The sequence below is a fragment of the Silurus aristotelis genome, assembly GCF_946808225.1.
Source record: "Silurus aristotelis genome assembly, chromosome: 7".
NCBI classification, from domain to species: Eukaryota; Metazoa; Chordata; class Actinopteri; order Siluriformes; family Siluridae; genus Silurus; species Silurus aristotelis.
Genome location: NC_139580.1, coordinates 976,135 through 992,915, shown reverse-complemented (window position 1 = coordinate 992,915; position 16,781 = coordinate 976,135). Strand labels below are relative to the sequence as shown.

Sequence of the window (16,781 nt, the reverse complement as noted above, 5' to 3'; positions counted from 1 at the left end):
AGTGATAATAAACTCAATAAAACATTTGAGATGAGTTTCTCTCTATTATTTAAAATATTTCAACAAAAAACCATTAAAATATTATATCAGATCAATGTTGTTGGAAATGTTTGAGCTCAGTAGCACTACACCAAGATGAGGAAAATTTAAATTCAACTAATTTCCAATGAGCAGAAGTTTAATAATGATCATCTGACCATCATCCTGATTGTAAAGACCAATGAGAAAGGAAATATAGTTAATAATCACAGACTTATTTTAATCTGTTTCAATATAGTTCAAACCTTGCAATATTTGACTGCTGGGTTGGAGCAGATCAGTGTGTGTTTCTGACTCAGAGCACTTCCTCTACAGCTGAGGGAGGTTTTTGTACGGTGCTATAACACTGTGTGTACGGAGTGCTGCTACCCTGCTGACAGTAATAATCTCCTGCATCTTCAGACTGAACTCCAGAGATTTTTAGACTAAACTGTGTACCAGATCCACTGCCACTGAAACGATCTGGAATCCCAGACTGACGAGAAGTTGCAGCATAGACCAGGAGTTTAGGAGCTTCTCCAGGTTTCTGCAGGTACCAGGCGAGGGCATTGTAAACACTCTGACTGGTTGTACAGCTGAGAGTAACAGAGTCTCCTGGAGAAACAGTCTGAGATCCTGGAGACTGAGTCAGGACGATTTCCCCAAAGGACTCTAAAGAAAAGGATGCAGAGTTGAATAATGGAAACAAATGTAGTAATGAGTGTGAGAGTGATGTGATGATTTGTAGGAATAATAAAAGTAAAGAGAGTCTCACGGTGAGCGAGGAGTCCCAGTGTCCCCAGCAGTAGAATCAGTACCATCATCATTGTGCTGCGTGTCAGTGGCTCTGAAAGGACTGAACACACTCTGATCAGCACTACAGCTCTTAAAGTGTGTGCAGCAGTCACACACACACATATGTAAATACCACAACTGTGTGTGTGTGTGTGTGTGTGTGTGTGTGTGTGTGTGTGGTCACTGTAGTGTAACAGAGGTTTTTGTACGACAGTTTCATTAGAATGTATCACTGTGGCTCACTTTCGGTGGAGGAACCAAACTGATCATCAGTAAGTGAATAATTTATTTATATTCACAAAAATTCTTGAACTTATTTTTTATTAATCATTTTATAATTAAACAAAAAGTTTGACAGTGAAAATGAAAAATTAGGTTTAAAAAAAGTGTATCTTAAATAACAAATTTTTTTTATTTGTTTGTTCCTTTTGATAATTATATTTAATAATATTGAAAGAATCAATCCAGTTGTTTCTGCTTTTTAAAGTCACCTTGATTTCAGTATCTAGTGATTAATTTTCATTGAGTATAAACACCAGAATGAAGCTGATTAAAGTTCTAATGGCTCCATGATGTAAAGAAGAACTTAGAAATGTTCTCCTGCTGCTGGAACACATTTGTGCTGCTGCAGAGTTTCCAGTTTTGTCTCTACTGGAGTTCAGAACATTTACAGAATAAACTCACTGAGTGTTTGAGTGTTGGAATACAGTGGGACTATTGGGTGCAGTTACTGAATAGAACTGGGTGAAGACTAAATCAGATAGAAGATGGATTATGGTGTGGAGTTAAAGCTGATGGCTTCCACATGTTCTCTTTGTTTCTTAGTGAAATTTAAACCAAATGGACTGATGTTCCTTCACTAAAGCTGCTCCTAACTTGTAGTTCCCCCATGTGTCTCTGTTCATTTAGAGTTAGGAACTGTATTCATGTCTATAGGTAGAGTTTAGAGATGCTGCTGAAGGTCGTAGAAGTTTCCAGATGTTTCTACTGAACTGCAGTGATGTGAGAACAGTGTGGATCACTGCACTGATTACTGAACACACATTAATGGTTCCAGTCTGAACTCTGAATAAGCAGTAATGAGTAAATGTTCTCCTGCTGAGAAGTTCTACTGAACTGCAGTAATGTGAATAAGCAGTAATGAGTAAATGTTGTGTAACTGTGTGTAAATGTGTGTTTATTGTGTGTTTGTGGTCTCCAGCCGGTCCCACGGTGAAGCCCTCCGTGTCTCTGCTCCCTCCCTCCACTCTGCAGCCGTCTGACAGATCGGCCTCGCTGCTCTGCCTGCTGTCTGCCTACTCTCCACAGGGGGCGCTGGTGAGCTGGACGGTGGACGGCTCAGAGGTGAAGGACGGGGTTCTGACCAGCCCAGAAGAACACAAGAAGGACGGTTACACACGCAGCAGCACCCTGACCCTCAGCAAAGAACTCTGGGAAAAGGGGGAGGAGTTTGTCTGTACCGTCTCCCATGGTGGTGTCCATCATCCGCTCACGTTCAGAAAGAGCCAGTGTTAAGACCAACAGCTCCAAGATAGAATTGAACACTGAGCTGCTCACACATCCATCTACAATCGAGTTTCAATTCTACACAATGCTGACATTTCTGTCTTTCCTCTCTTCACTGTCCTGTTGCTCTTCCTGTAGTTTTGCTCTGCTGAAATAAAGCTTCATTTTGGACATTGTGTGTTCTTTTATTCGAGTTAATAGTCATTATCAGTGTGATGAGAGAGTGTGTTTAGCTGGAGATTCAGTGCTGTGTGTTGTGCTTTACTGAGTTTGGCTGAAGGAAGTTGAACATCTGGTGAAAGTTCTGCTCTATTCTGGGAGAAACAGAATCACTCAGTCGTCTCCATGGAAATCTCACTTCCTCTACACTGCTCTCTGATTTCCTGCTTCAGTGTGACTCTGGGTGTTTATCTGGGTGTGGAGCAGGAAGCTGCGTTCATGTCTTTCTTCAGTGCAGGATTTATGGTTGAGGAAAGTGACACTGCACACATTTTATATTAACAGTATGAAACGCTCTGATCTTCATCTATTCCTGCATGATGTCAGAACTGTCTGATATGGTTTTATATATATATATATATATACTGTATATAAGTCATGTGAGCAGGTCAGAGTGGCAGAAGTAAATAAAGAGTCTGCTATTGTATAAGGTGACGAGAACCACTGTGTGCTGTCATTTATCATTAAGTATTACAAGACATTATGATGTCAGAAGAAAATTTAAACAAATGGAACAGCAAGAAACATGCCGTAATTGCAGCCACCAATAAGTTTGCCACAAGGAAATCACTGTTGTGCAGATCAACATCCCAGGCAGAGGAAAAAAAGTTGCTCTTCATGAGGCAAAAATGTGGAATGAAGTTCTTCTCAAGGAATGAAGGTAGAGCAAATGCCATTTCTGGTGCTTGAGGGAAGAGCAGCATACACTCCAGAGCAAGTGAAGTGAAGTAGCTTCCTCAGCAGAGTAACGAGGCAGAGTAATATCTTCAGCCAAGCAGAATGGTTGAACAATGTCCTCAGCCAAGAAGAAGCAAGAAGACAGAGCGATGACCATGGCCATGCTGATCTGGCAGAAGAAGCAGTATTTTCAGCAGGTGGGGGCGGTGGTGGGGGGGGGGGTGTAAATTTGTGATGCAAGTGCAGAGATCTTTTATTTGAATGTGCTTACAGTACCAGTCAAAAGTTTGATATTATTTTATTTGTTAATTATTTTTTGCGATTGTACATTAAAACTTAAGATTCTTATCTTTATTAAGAATTAATTATAATGATCTCAATTATTCAGCTTTCACGGGTAAATCAGTTATAACAGTTCTAACGTCTCTCTCTTCGTGTCTGTCGGACGGTTTTTTGTTACAGTGGCATTGAAATTCCCCTTTATTTAAAACCTGACACCAAACCTGGTCCAGCATGACAACCCCCCGTGCATGAAAGCAGCTCCATGAAGATCTGATTTCTATTCTCTATATGGTGTATGTATTTGATAGTATTTAGAAGTAGAGTGAAGTAGATTTGTTGAATATTTACTTACATGAATTTCTGAGTTTCTTTGTTTTTGGATCGTCCCCCTTCTGAATACGTTTTCAGATAAAGTCCATCATAAGTTTTGTACAAGGCAGTTAACATCACACTTTTACTTAAGAGATGTACTGCAGTATTAAAACTATGAAATAGTCAATATAATGAACATTCGCTTTCTTTACTTTCAATTTTCAGGTTCAGAATTCAAAATATTCTGTTTAAAACAATCAAACTAAAGAATCAGATTTCCCAGTGGTCTCATCGTCTTTAGGACCCCACTGTGGTTCTATCACATTATTAAAGTGACAATCAGGCATCAGCTGAAATCAACACTGCTGACCTCCATGTCACTACTTACCCCTGAAAGAGCAGAAAGAAGAAGCAGAGACAGTAATCTAAACACTTTACAGAACTGAACTCAGGAGAAAATGTATGGATGTTGAGAGAAAAAAGAGCAATCCAGCTGTGGTTCTGAGGAATAAAGAGTAGCCATGAAGCCCTTTGTGTTCAGATGCCTGGTGCAGAAACAGAAGATATAAGAAAAACTGCTGAAATCAGTTTTTTCTCTGCTTCACCAGACAGGACATGGACGTGACTGTGGGTTTTGGAAACATCAGGAGATCAGACCTTCTGATTGTCTACTGCTAACACGACCCTGTCGAACTATAGTGGGGAGTTATTCCTGTAGGATCTATAGATTAGGTGTGGTTTTCACTTATAATGTTTGTTTAGCGTTTGGTAGGCGCCATCTACTGGTCAGAAGTTACAAACACTGCTTACATCTAACTGCAATGTGTGCTTCTCCTTCTCCTTCTCCTTCTCCTCGACCCAGTCTTTACAAAATTTGGTTCATATCACCTTGACAGCTTGCTGCACATCTCCTCATCAACAACATTTTTCTTAAACTCCAGACCACTGAGATTCATGTTCAGGAAGACGTCTGCCTTCATCTTTTAATAATCATAAATAATAACAAAAATAATGTTGTTTGTAATGTGTAATGATAATAAACACTTTTAGTATTTTATCTGCAACACAAACTCTAGGAATTATCCATTTATTCTTCTTCTTATTATTATTATTATTATTATTATTATTATTATTATTATTATTATTATTATTAAATATTTCAAATATAAATGCAGGAACATTCTTTTTTTGATAGACTGTAATTCTAATGGTCCGTCTCTGATTGGCACAAAAAAGTAAATAAAAAAAATACTCTTAATAATTTATTTAAATGAATTATAATCAGTTTTTGGTCTCTGTATGTGTTTTTCGTGTACGCTGTCCCGGCATGAAGACAACTGACGCTACATCTACACTAATCTGGATACATTAGAAACATTCCTGTCATGGGCGTGAATTTCATTTAACAGTAGGGGTGGGGGGTGGGGGGGGGGAATAAATATAAAATTTCTCATGAGCAATTTTTGAAGGGGGACACAAATAATACAGTCAAATTATACATCCAGTATAAAGACACCGTGTCCCCACAGTGAAACACTTTGTTTCTATCATTATTATTGTAGCATGGAGACAATTACAATAATAATTCAAACTGCTTTACATAAATAAAGTAAAACTATCATAAAAAAAAAAATCACAACAATAAAAACAAGGAATTAAAAAAAAGGTTTAAAATGTTATTTAAAATTAATTTAGACACTTAAGAACAGGATAGAAATTGATTATAAAAATACAGTGTGGTCAGTTCGGACGTAACACAGTGCTCATTTAGTAAATACACAGATAAACAATATACTAATTGTGTGTTAATGTTAAATTAACATTATACCAATTCATCCCAAATAAAACACTGCATGTGAAACGGCTTTGGTGTGTTAGTGTCAGTGCACTATGCTACAAGCTACTGTACACAAGCTAACGTTCACTACATAAGTCATATTTTAACACACCTGACTCGTGTGTGTAGAGTAGGTGAGATGAACACACACCTGACTCGTGTGTGTAGAGTAGGTGAGATGAACGCACACCTGACTCGTGTGTGTAGAGAAGGTGAGATGAACGCACACCTGACTCGTGTGTGTAGAGTAGGTGAGATGAACGCACACCTGACTCGTGTGTGTAGAGAAGGTGAGATGAACGCACACCTGACTCGTGTGTGTAGAGAAGGTGAGATGAACGCACACCTGACTCGTGTGTGTAGAGTAGGTAAGATGAACACACACCTGACTCGTGTGTGTAGAGAAGGTGAGATGAACGCACACCTGACTCGTGTGTGTAGAGTAGGTGAGATGAACGCACACCTGACTCGTGTGTGTGTAGAGTAGATGAGATGAACGCACACCTGACTCGTGTGTGTAAAGTAGGTGAGATGAACGCACACCTGACTCGTGTGTGTAGAGTAGGTGAGATGAACGCACACCTGACTCGTGTGTGTAGAGTAGATGAGATGAACACACACCTGACTCGTGTGTGTAGAGTAGATGAGATGAACACACACCTGACTCGTGTGTGTAGAGTAGGTGAGATGAACACACACCTGACTCGTGTGTGTAGAGTAGGTGAGATGAACGCACACCTGACTCGTGTGTGTAGAGTAGGTGAGATGAACACACACCTGACTCGTGTGTGTAGAGTAGGTGAGATGAACGCACACCTGACTCGTGTGTGTGTAAAGTAGGTGAGATGAACGCACACCTGACTCGTGTGTGTAGAGTAGGTAAGATGAACACACACCTGACTCGTGTGTGTAGAGTAGGTGAGATGAACGCACACCTGACTCGTGTGTGTGTAAAGTAGGTGAGATGAACGCACACCTGACTCGTGTGTGTGTGTAGAGTAGGTGAGATGAACGCACACCTGACTCGTGTGTGTAGAGTAGGTGAGATGAACGCACACCTGACTCGTGTGTGTAGAGTAGATGAGATGAACACACACCTGACTCGTGTGTGTAGAGTAGGTAAGATGAACACACACCTGACTCGTGTGTGTAGAGTAGGTGAGATGAACGCACACCTGACTCGTGTGTGTGTAGAGTAGGTGAGATGAACGCACACCTGACTCGTGTGTGTAAAGTAGGTGAGATGAACGCACACCTGACTCGTGTGTGTAGAGTAGGTGAGATGAACGCACACCTGACTCGTGTGTGTAGAGAAGGTGAGATGAACGCACACCTGACTCGTGTGTGTAGAGTAGGTGAGATGCACGCACACCTGACTCGTGTGTGTAGAGAAGGTGAGATGAACGCACACCTGACTCGTGTGTGTGTAGAGTAGGTGAGATGAACGCACACCTGACTCGTGTGTGTGGAGTAGGTGAGATGCACGCACACCTGACTCGTGTGTGTAGAGAAGGTGAGATGAACGCACACCTGACTCGTGTGTGTAGAGTAGGTAAGATGAACGCACACCTGACTCATGTGTGTAGAGTAGGTGAGATGAACACACACCTGACTCGTGTGTGTAGAGGAGGTGAGATGAACGCACACCTGACTCGTGTGTGTAGAGTAGGTGAAATGAACACACACCTGACTCGTGTGTGTAGAGTAGGTGAGATGAACGCACACCTGACTCGTGTGTGTAGAGAAGGTGAGATGAACGCACACCTGACTCGTGTGTGTAAAGTAGGTGAAATGAACGCACACCTGACTCGTGTGTGTAGAGTAGGTGAGATGAACACACACCTGACTCGTGTGTGTAGAGTAGGTGAAATGAACGCACACCTGACTCGTGTGTGTAAAGTAGGTGAAATGAACGCACACCTGACTCGTGTGTGTAGAGTAGGTGAGATGAACGCACACCTGACTCGAGTGTGTAGAGTAGGTGAGATGAACGCACACCTGACTCGTGTGTGTGTAGAGTAGGTGAGATGAACACACACCTGACTCGTGTGTGTAGAGTAGGTGAGATGAACGCACACCTGACTCGTGTGTGTAGAGTAGGTGAGATGAACGCACACCTGACTCGTGTGTGTAGAGTAGATGAGATGAACGCACACCTGACTCGTGTGTGTAGAGAAGGTGAGATGAACGCACACCTGACTCGTGTGTGTAGAGTAGATGAGATGAACGCACACCTGACTCGTGTGTGTAGAGAAGGTGAGATGAACGCACACCTGACTCGTGTGTGTAGAGTAGGTAAGATGAACACACACCTGACTCGTGTGTGTAGAGAAGGTGAGATGAACGCACACCTGACTCGTGTGTGTAGAGTAGGTAAGATGAACGCACACCTGACTCGTGTGTGTAGAGAAGGTGAGATGAACGCACACCTGACTCGTGTGTGTAGAGTAGATGAGATGAACACACACCTGACTCGTGTGTGTAGAGTAGGTGAGATGAACACACACCAGACTCGTGTGTGTAGAGAAGATGAGATGAACACACACCTGACTCGTGTGTGTAGAGTAGGTAAGATGAACACACACCTGACTCGTGAGTGTAGAGAAGGTGAGATGAACGCACACCTGACTCGTGTGTGTGGAGTAGGTGAGATGAACACACACCTGACTCGTGTGTGTGTGTGTAGAGTAGGTGAGATGAACGCACACCTGACTCGTGAGTGTAGAGAAGGTGAGATGAACGCACACCTGACTCGTGTGTGTAGAGAAGATGAGATGAACGCACACCTGACTCGTGTGTGTAGAGTAGGTGAGATGAACGCACACCTGACTCGAGTGTGTAGAGTAGGTGAAATGAACGCACACCTGACTCGTGTGTGTAAAGTAGGTGAGATGAACGCACACCTGACTCGTGTGTGTAGAGTAGGTGAGATGAACGCACACCTGACTCGTGTGTGTGTAGAGTAGGTGAGATGAACGCACACCTGACTCGTGTGTGTAGAGTAGGTGAAATGAACGCACACCTGACTCGTGTGTGTAAAGTAGGTGAGATGAACGCACACCTGACTCGTGTGTGTAGAGTAGGTGAGATGAACGCACACCTGACTCGTGTGTGTAGAGTAGGTGAGATGAACGCACACCTGACTCGTGTGTGTGTAGAGTAGGTGAGATGAACGCACACCTGACTCGAGTGTGTGTAGAGTAGATGAGATGAACGCACACCTGACTCGTGTGTGTAGAGAAGGTGAGATGAACGCACACCTGACTCGTGTGTGTAGAGTAGATGAGATGAACGCACACCTGACTCGAGTGTGTAGAGAAGGTGAGATGAACGCACACCTGACTCGTGTGTGTAGAGTAGGTGAGATGAACGCACACCTGACTCGAGTGTGTAGAGAAGGTGAGATGAACGCACACCTGACTCGTGTGTGTGTGTGTAGAGTAGGTGAGATGAACGCACACCTGACTCGTGAGTGTAGAGAAGGTGAGATGAACGCACACCTGACTCGTGAGTGTAGAGAAGGTGAGATGAACGCACACCTGACTCGTGTGTGTAGAGTAGGTAAGATGAACACACACCTGACTCGTGAGTGTAGAGAAGGTGAGATGAACGCACACCTGACTCGTGTGTGTGGAGTAGGTGAGATGAACACACACCTGACTCGTGTGTGTGTGTGTAGAGTAGGTGAGATGAACGCACACCTGACTCGTGAGTGTAGAGAAGGTGAGATGAACGCACACCTGACTCGTGTGTGTAGAGAAGATGAGATGAACGCACACCTGACTCGTGAGTGTAGAGAAGGTGAGATGAACGCACACCTGACTCGTGTGTGTAAAGTAGGTGAAATGAACGCACACCTGACTCGTGTGTGTAGAGTAGGTGAGATGAACGCACACCTGACTCGTGTGTGTAGAGTAGGTGAGATGAACGCACACCTGACTCGTGTGTGTGTAGAGTAGGTGAGATGAACGCACACCTGACTCGAGTGTGTAGAGTAGGTGAGATGAACGCACACCTGACTCGTGTGTGTGTAGAGTAGGTGAGATGAACTCACACCTGACTCGTGTGTGTAGAGTAGGTGAGATGAACGCACACCTGACTCGTGTGTGTAGAGTAGATGAGATGAACGCACACCTGACTCGTGAGTGTAGAGAAGGTGAGATGAACGCACACCTGACTCGTGTGTGTGTAGAGAAGGTGAGATGAACGCACACCTGACTCGTGTGTGTGTAGAGAAGGTGAGATGAACACACACCTGACTCGTGTGTGTAGAGTAGGTGAGATGAACGCACACCTGACTCGTGTGTGTGTAGAGTAGGTGAGATGAACGCACACCTGACTCGTGTGTGTAGAGTAGATGAGATGAACGCACACCTGACTCGTGAGTGTAGAGTAGATGAGATGAACGCACACCTGACTCGTGAGTGTAGAGAAGGTGAGATGAACGCACACCTGACTCGTGTGTGTGTGTGTAGAGTAGGTGAGATGAACGCACACCTGACTCGTGTGTGTAGAGTAGGTGAGATGAACGCACACCTGACTCGTGTGTGTAGAGTAGATGAGATGAACGCACACCTGACTCGTGTGTGTAGAGAAGGTGAGATGAACGCACACCTGACTCGTGTGTGTAGAGTAGATGAGATGAACGCACACCTGACTCGTGTGTGTAGAGAAGATGAGATGAACGCACACCTGACTCGTGAGTGTAGAGTAGGTAAGATGAACGCACACCTGACTCGTGTGTGTAGAGTAGGTGAGATGAACGCACACCTGACTCGTGTGTGTAGAGTAGGTAAGATGAACGCACACCTGACTCGTGTGTGTAGAGTAGATGAGATGAACACACACCTGACTCGTGTGTGTAGAGTAGGTGAGATGAACACACACCAGACTCGTGTGTGTAGAGAAGATGAGATGAACGCACACCTGACTCGTGAGTGTAGAGTAGGTAAGATGAACGCACACCTGACTCGAGTGTGTAGAGAAGGTGAGATGAACGCACACCTGACTCGTGTGTGTAGAGTAGGTGAGATGAACGCACACCTGACTCGAGTGTGTAGAGAAGGTGAGATGAACGCACACCTGACTCGTGTGTGTGTGTGTAGAGTAGGTGAGATGAACGCACACCTGACTCGTGAGTGTAGAGAAGGTGAGATGAACGCACACCTGACTCGTGAGTGTAGAGAAGGTGAGATGAACGCACACCTGACTCGTGTGTGTGGAGTAGGTAAGATGAACACACACCTGACTCGTGAGTGTAGAGAAGGTGAGATGAACGCACACCTGACTCGTGTGTGTGGAGTAGGTGAGATGAACACACACCTGACTCGTGTGTGTGTGTGTAGAGTAGGTGAGATGAACGCACACCTGACTCGTGAGTGTAGAGAAGGTGAGATGAACGCACACCTGACTCGTGTGTGTAGAGTAGGTGAAATGAACGCACACCTGACTCGTGTGTGTAGAGTAGGTGAGATGAACGCACACCTGACTCGTGTGTGTAGAGTAGGTGAGATGAACGCACACCTGACTCGTGTGTGTGTAGAGTAGGTGAGATGAACGCACACCTGACTCGAGTGTGTAGAGTAGGTGAGATGAACGCACACCTGACTCGTGTGTGTGTAGAGTAGGTGAGATGAACACACACCTGACTCGTGTGTGTAGAGTAGGTGAGATGAACGCACACCTGACTCGTGTGTGTAGAGTAGATGAGATGAACGCACACCTGACTCGTGAGTGTAGAGAAGGTGAGATGAACGCACACCTGACTCGTGTGTGTGTAGAGAAGGTGAGATGAACGCACACCTGACTCGTGTGTGTGTAGAGAAGGTGAGATGAACACACACCTGACTCGTGTGTGTAGAGTAGGTGAGATGAACGCACACCTGACTCGTGTGTGTGTAGAGTAGGTGAGATGAACGCACACCTGACTCGTGTGTGTAGAGTAGATGAGATGAACGCACACCTGACTCGTGAGTGTAGAGAAGGTGAGATGAACGCACACCTGACTCGTGTGTGTGTAGAGAAGGTGAGATGAACGCACACCTGACTCGTGTGTGTGTAGAGAAGGTGAGATGAACACACACCTGACTCGTGTGTGTAGAGTAGGTGAGATGAACGCACACCTGACTCGTGTGTGTAGAGTAGATGAGATGAACGCACACCTGACTCGTGAGTGTAGAGAAGGTGAGATGAACGCACACCTGACTCGTGTGTGTAGAGAAGGTGAGATGAACGCACACCTGACTCGTGTGTGTAGAGTAGATGAGATGAACGCACACCTGACTCGTGAGTGTAGAGTAGGTGAGATGAACGCACACCTGACTCGTGTGTGTGTAGAGAAGGTGAGATGAACGCACACCTGACTCGTGTGTGTGTAGAGAAGGTGAGATGAACTGGGAAAGCAGGCAGTGGGTTAAACCACTGTGAGGAAGGGGGGGGGGTGATGGAGGGGGGAAGGGGGTTTAACTGTTTCTAAATGCACAATTATTTAGGTAAACATACATTTTTCATATAATTCAGAATACATATAATAGAGGGTGCGATTTTTTAAAATAATCTTTTTTTGGGGGGACAACCCTCGGATGGGGGGGGACATGTACCCCCGTCCCCCCCGGGATACACGCCCATGATTTCTGGATGTCGACGTCCAGACTTTCATTTTCATTCATTTAACAAAAAAAAGCGAATTCATTATCTATTCTACAAAATTCTAAAGTAACTCTTTATCATACCTGAGTCACAATAGTGTTATTTACACTACCATACACACTCACACTTTATATACATCACTGATGTGTTATATAATCTGAATTATCTGAAGAATCTTGACATTAGTGTTGTAATAATGATGGGAGTCACGTGACAAAAGAACTAAAGACACAAAGCAGAAGATATGAGAGGTGAAGTGACTCGTTCTGTTTATCAGAATCGCTCCTTCGTTGTATGTTGATTATTGGAGCTGTAGTTTAAGGTGGTGTATGTGGACGTGTTGGAGATCTGATTATTAATAATCAACATTTTATTTTATTTATGATCAAAGCAATGAAAAGAACTAAATGAAAAAGATTTGTTCATTTTGCTGAACGAGATTCAATGAACCGAGTCACTAAAATGATCCGATTCTCCCATCACTAGTATGGACATGGACTTAAACACATAAACCCACTCCTCATTAGGGGACAATTCTGATTGGCTGACTCTGACTGAATCTGATTGGATGTTCAGTAGTCACTAACAGCCAATCAAAGGAGTTTATTTTGTATATTTTTTACTAATTCGCCTTTATTTATAGATGTTTGAGAAAAAGACTCTGTTATACTGGAGAAAGGGTCTGCAGGGGTTCAGGACTCATTACATTTTGACTTTTACAGACACTTTAAAAGCTAAATGTTCGCTTCCGACACTTCCGGTCCGCCATGTGACTGCGAGTCAGCTGACCGCGATCACGTGACCGCGCGACTCCTCCATAGCAGCAGTGTTTCACTTCCGCGTGATCAGTGTGTAGTGTTTACACCATGAACTCGAATAAACCTGAGTATTTGATTTATTTCACACTATTTCATTTTCTCTGTTGTGTGAATGGATTCGTGTGGAATGGAGACACTTTCAGAAGAAAGGTAAAGATATTTATATTAAATATATATATATATAAAATCATTTTTTATTGTCATTTTGCTGTTTATTCATGAATTTTTTATGTAGTATAAACATTTCTCGTGTATTTCACCCTGATATTTCCCCCTCTAGTTTCCTGAGGACTTTTATATAAAATCTATAAAAAAAATTATAATATTTAGAGTTAGTATACTAATAATTGAGTAGTTCAGAAACATGCAGAGGATTAAAATATTTTAAGAAAATAAAGCATTTATATAAATTATACAGTTTGTAATTTTTCAGTTAAAAAAAAAAATCAATATTTGCATTATTTTAAATATTTGATCAGAATGAGGAAATCACAGCAGTTCTCCGGGCGGACACTAGAGGGCAGCAGAGCTGAACTTGGAATCAGTTTAAACCCTATGTGAAATTGTCACTCGTGTTTCAGTTGTGGTTTATAAAACACCTCCCACATTTATCTCTTCACTTCCCCTCTTCACTTCCTTTATACTGACCAGACATCATGGCCTGACCTGTTCTAAACCCTAAACACATTCACTCAGCGTCTCTCCATCAGACACCAGGTGACGCTTTTACACGAGTCCTGCTACATGGACTTGATCTTAGAACCTCACACAGTCCTGTACGAGCTCAGAATCAGTCACGGTGTGTGTGTGTGTGTGTGTGTGTGTGTGTGTGTGTGTGTGTGTGTGTGTGTGTGTGTGTGTGTGTGTGTGTGTGTGTGTGAGGGGTCGTCCACAATGCTGTTGGTGATGTGATGTGAAGAAGCTGCTAATGCTAACAATAAATTAATAATATAAACATGAATTAAATCAAGTAAAGTAGGAGATATATGAAGGAATTTGATTGAGATTCCACTCACAATATCTTCACGTGTTCAGGTGTCACTGGAGATGAACCCTGGGTTAACCCCACCCTCAGTGGCGCCCCCTGGGGTCTCGATGCTCCACACACGGGCCCTCAGCCACAACGACACACTGCACTTCCTGTTCTGCAGCGGTGGAGCTCCGGCCCTGTTACTGATCCACACAAACTCGTCCGAGTCCGAGGTGCACGTGAACTGGACCAAGTTTCTCAGCACAGATCCTACAGGCAGCGTGAAGGTGGAACCGGAGAGCAGTGTGCAGCACCGAGGTGCCCTCGTCTTCACCAACGTGAGTCTCCCTGTTCCTCTAAACACCTCATTGTCACGTTCTAATCAGAGCCACTGTAATTATGAAGTATGAGGTGGTGAAGAGATCAGGTGCAGAAGGAGGAGCACATAAGTGTTGTAGAATATGTATCTTCTCAGGCGTCTACATCACTGTACACTCACGTTCTAAACGTTTCTTAGATTCTAAAAACGGATGTTCTGGAAATCCCCATCTGATCATTTAAAACTAGGAAACGTTCCAGGACATTAAAACTGTAAAGAGCTCAAAGACCTTCTTGTGCTTGAACCTTAAACCCACGATTGATTGGAAGGTGACCTACAAACCTGGACCAGGAAATTCTCTAGAACCCTAAAGCTAGGAACGCTGCTAATCAACTGGTCCAGGGAGTGAGTTAGTGTGTGTGTGTGTGTGTGTGTGTGTGTGTGTGTGTGTGTGTGTGTGTGTGTGTGTGTGTGTGTTTCTCAAACACTGTACTTATGTTAAAAACGTTGTTGTTGTTTTTTGTCTCTGTTGTGTGTGTTAGTTATGGGAGTATGACGAGTCGAACAGCACGAGGCAGAGTGTGTTGTCTCCATACAGACTCCATGAGTTTGAGTGGGACGACGTGAACAAGACGGTGGATTACACACACCACACTGCACAGCTCTGTGGGAGACACGCCAGCTTCAGCAGCAACGCCTCCCTGTGTCTGCACGTAAGGACACACACACACACATGAAGATAAATAACATCCAGGTCTTTATTACTCTCCACAGTATTCAGTCACACTGTCTACATCAAGACTGAGACTGAAGAGAGTTTGTTGAGGGAATGTGTGTTTATAGCTGCTATAATAAGTGAGAACAGGATCTAACTCCTCTCACTGAAGGTTCACTGCGTTACATGTACATTCTAATGGAGCTATTTATCTTTAAAGCTATTTTATTGTGTAGTTATATTTTGTTGTCTTTCGTTGTTCTTATTGGAAAGCGCCGTGTGCTCCTTTTGGCTGCTGTAAGGCGCTCTATAAATAAATCTTGAGTGAGTGATGATGGAGAAAAAGTATACAGAGAAAAGTTCTTCAGTAATTCTGTCGTAGGTGATTGTGTAGGTTGCTGTGGTGTAAGTTGGTGGTGGTGTGAGGAAGCGTGATCAGGTATAACATTCTAACATTGTGATGACGACTGTTTTAGCAGCAAAAGGAACGAATACAATATTGTTATGCCTCATTATTTTATTCCTTACATAAAAATATAAAGCTTTGATAATAAAATAATTAAATAATAATTTTTAATGTATTTTATTCCCAGTTTTCAGCGTATGATTGTTCAGGCCGAGAGGAGGCGTGGCCTAGTCTCCTCCACCACGCTAACTCCTCCCAGCTGCGTGTGTTGTTGAAAGGTGTGATGCCACGAACCAACCAATCGCATTTCACCCTGGAACTCCAGACAGTGAATGAGGCGGGGCTTCTGACACAAGTCGACGTTCACAGGTCCATCGACGATGAATACACGCCCTCTATCTTCCAGGTGGAGCAATGGACCTAAAATTCTTTTAAATATTATATTGTGTTTATTTATAATTTTCAGTCTCTTTCTCTCTCTTTCTCTCTCTCTCTCTCTCTCTCTCTCAGGTGTCGGAGTGGGTGTGGCCTCATGATAACTCCTCCTCCACTGTGGGATTCTTTCAGTGGAAGCCTGTAGTGTATCAGAAGAGTCTTCCTGCCATCGAGGACGCCGCACCTTGCATCAATTCAGAACCTGTCACCCTACCCCAAGCTCCGCCCTCACGCATTATCCCCGCCTACTTCAACCAGCATCACTTCACACACGGCCTCAACATCTCCTTCAACGTGACCTCTGAGCTCACCCCTAACTCCACCCAGTACCTCAGCTGGTCCGTCCACACGCTGATTTCTAATCAATCATGTATCCAGCTGCATGTTTATCAATATGAAGGAAGACCCTGTTCTCTATGACGTAACCATAGCAACACAATTTAAAGCATTATCATTTTTGTCTTATTTTTCTTTCTTTTTTTTTCTGTTCTCTCAGGACCATGCTGGCGGGAATCGGGACGCCTCCGTCAGATTTCTTCTCTTCACTGGTGATCGCCATCATGGCCGTCGGTCTCGGCACGCCCCTCATTCTCCTGGCGGCGGGCGGAGTTTATATCTGCGTATGGAAAAGGAAACGGGACGCGCTCGGCCATTACGAACCCATCAACCAGGGCTGAGACACGAGCCACGCCCACGTACATACAAACTGACCAATGGGAAAACATTTCACATGTCAATCCTACAGCAAGCTCCTCCCTAACGAGTACAGTGACCACTGAACTACAGTATACTGCTTTTCTCCTGCATACATTTATTTTCTGAA

General features: G+C 43.7%; 2 protein-coding genes and 1 long non-coding RNA gene across 3 annotated transcripts in view; all 3 read left to right on the top strand.

The window, feature by feature from the left end:
- The window catches only part of LOC310729324 (uncharacterized protein), a gene marked incomplete at its 3' end in the record, with an annotated part of 114,896 nt that overhangs the window by 6,861 nt on the left and 91,254 nt on the right, over nucleotides 1–16,781 (top strand). The gene's annotated exons all lie outside the window — the stretch shown is intronic.
- On the top strand, nucleotides 947–2,490 carry LOC310728805. The gene is made up of 2 exons (XR_014534348.1): nucleotides 947–1,085; nucleotides 2,015–2,490. It is a non-coding gene; the product is annotated as an uncharacterized lncRNA (long non-coding RNA).
- The window catches only part of glmp (glycosylated lysosomal membrane protein), a 5,205-nt gene continuing 1,382 nt past the window's right edge, over nucleotides 12,959–16,781 (top strand). Inside the window, exons 1-6 of the mRNA XM_083547611.1 lie at nucleotides 12,959–13,263; nucleotides 14,149–14,421; nucleotides 14,945–15,115; nucleotides 15,711–15,929; nucleotides 16,034–16,296; nucleotides 16,455–16,781. The exon at nucleotides 16,455–16,781 is cut by the window's right edge and continues 1,382 nt beyond it. Of these exons, the coding sequence (XP_083403737.1) occupies nucleotides 13,162–13,263; nucleotides 14,149–14,421; nucleotides 14,945–15,115; nucleotides 15,711–15,929; nucleotides 16,034–16,296; nucleotides 16,455–16,635 (1,209 nt within the window). The 5' untranslated portion in view covers nucleotides 12,959–13,161 and the 3' untranslated portion in view covers nucleotides 16,636–16,781. The remainder of the gene's footprint in view (nucleotides 13,264–14,148; nucleotides 14,422–14,944; nucleotides 15,116–15,710; nucleotides 15,930–16,033; nucleotides 16,297–16,454) is intronic.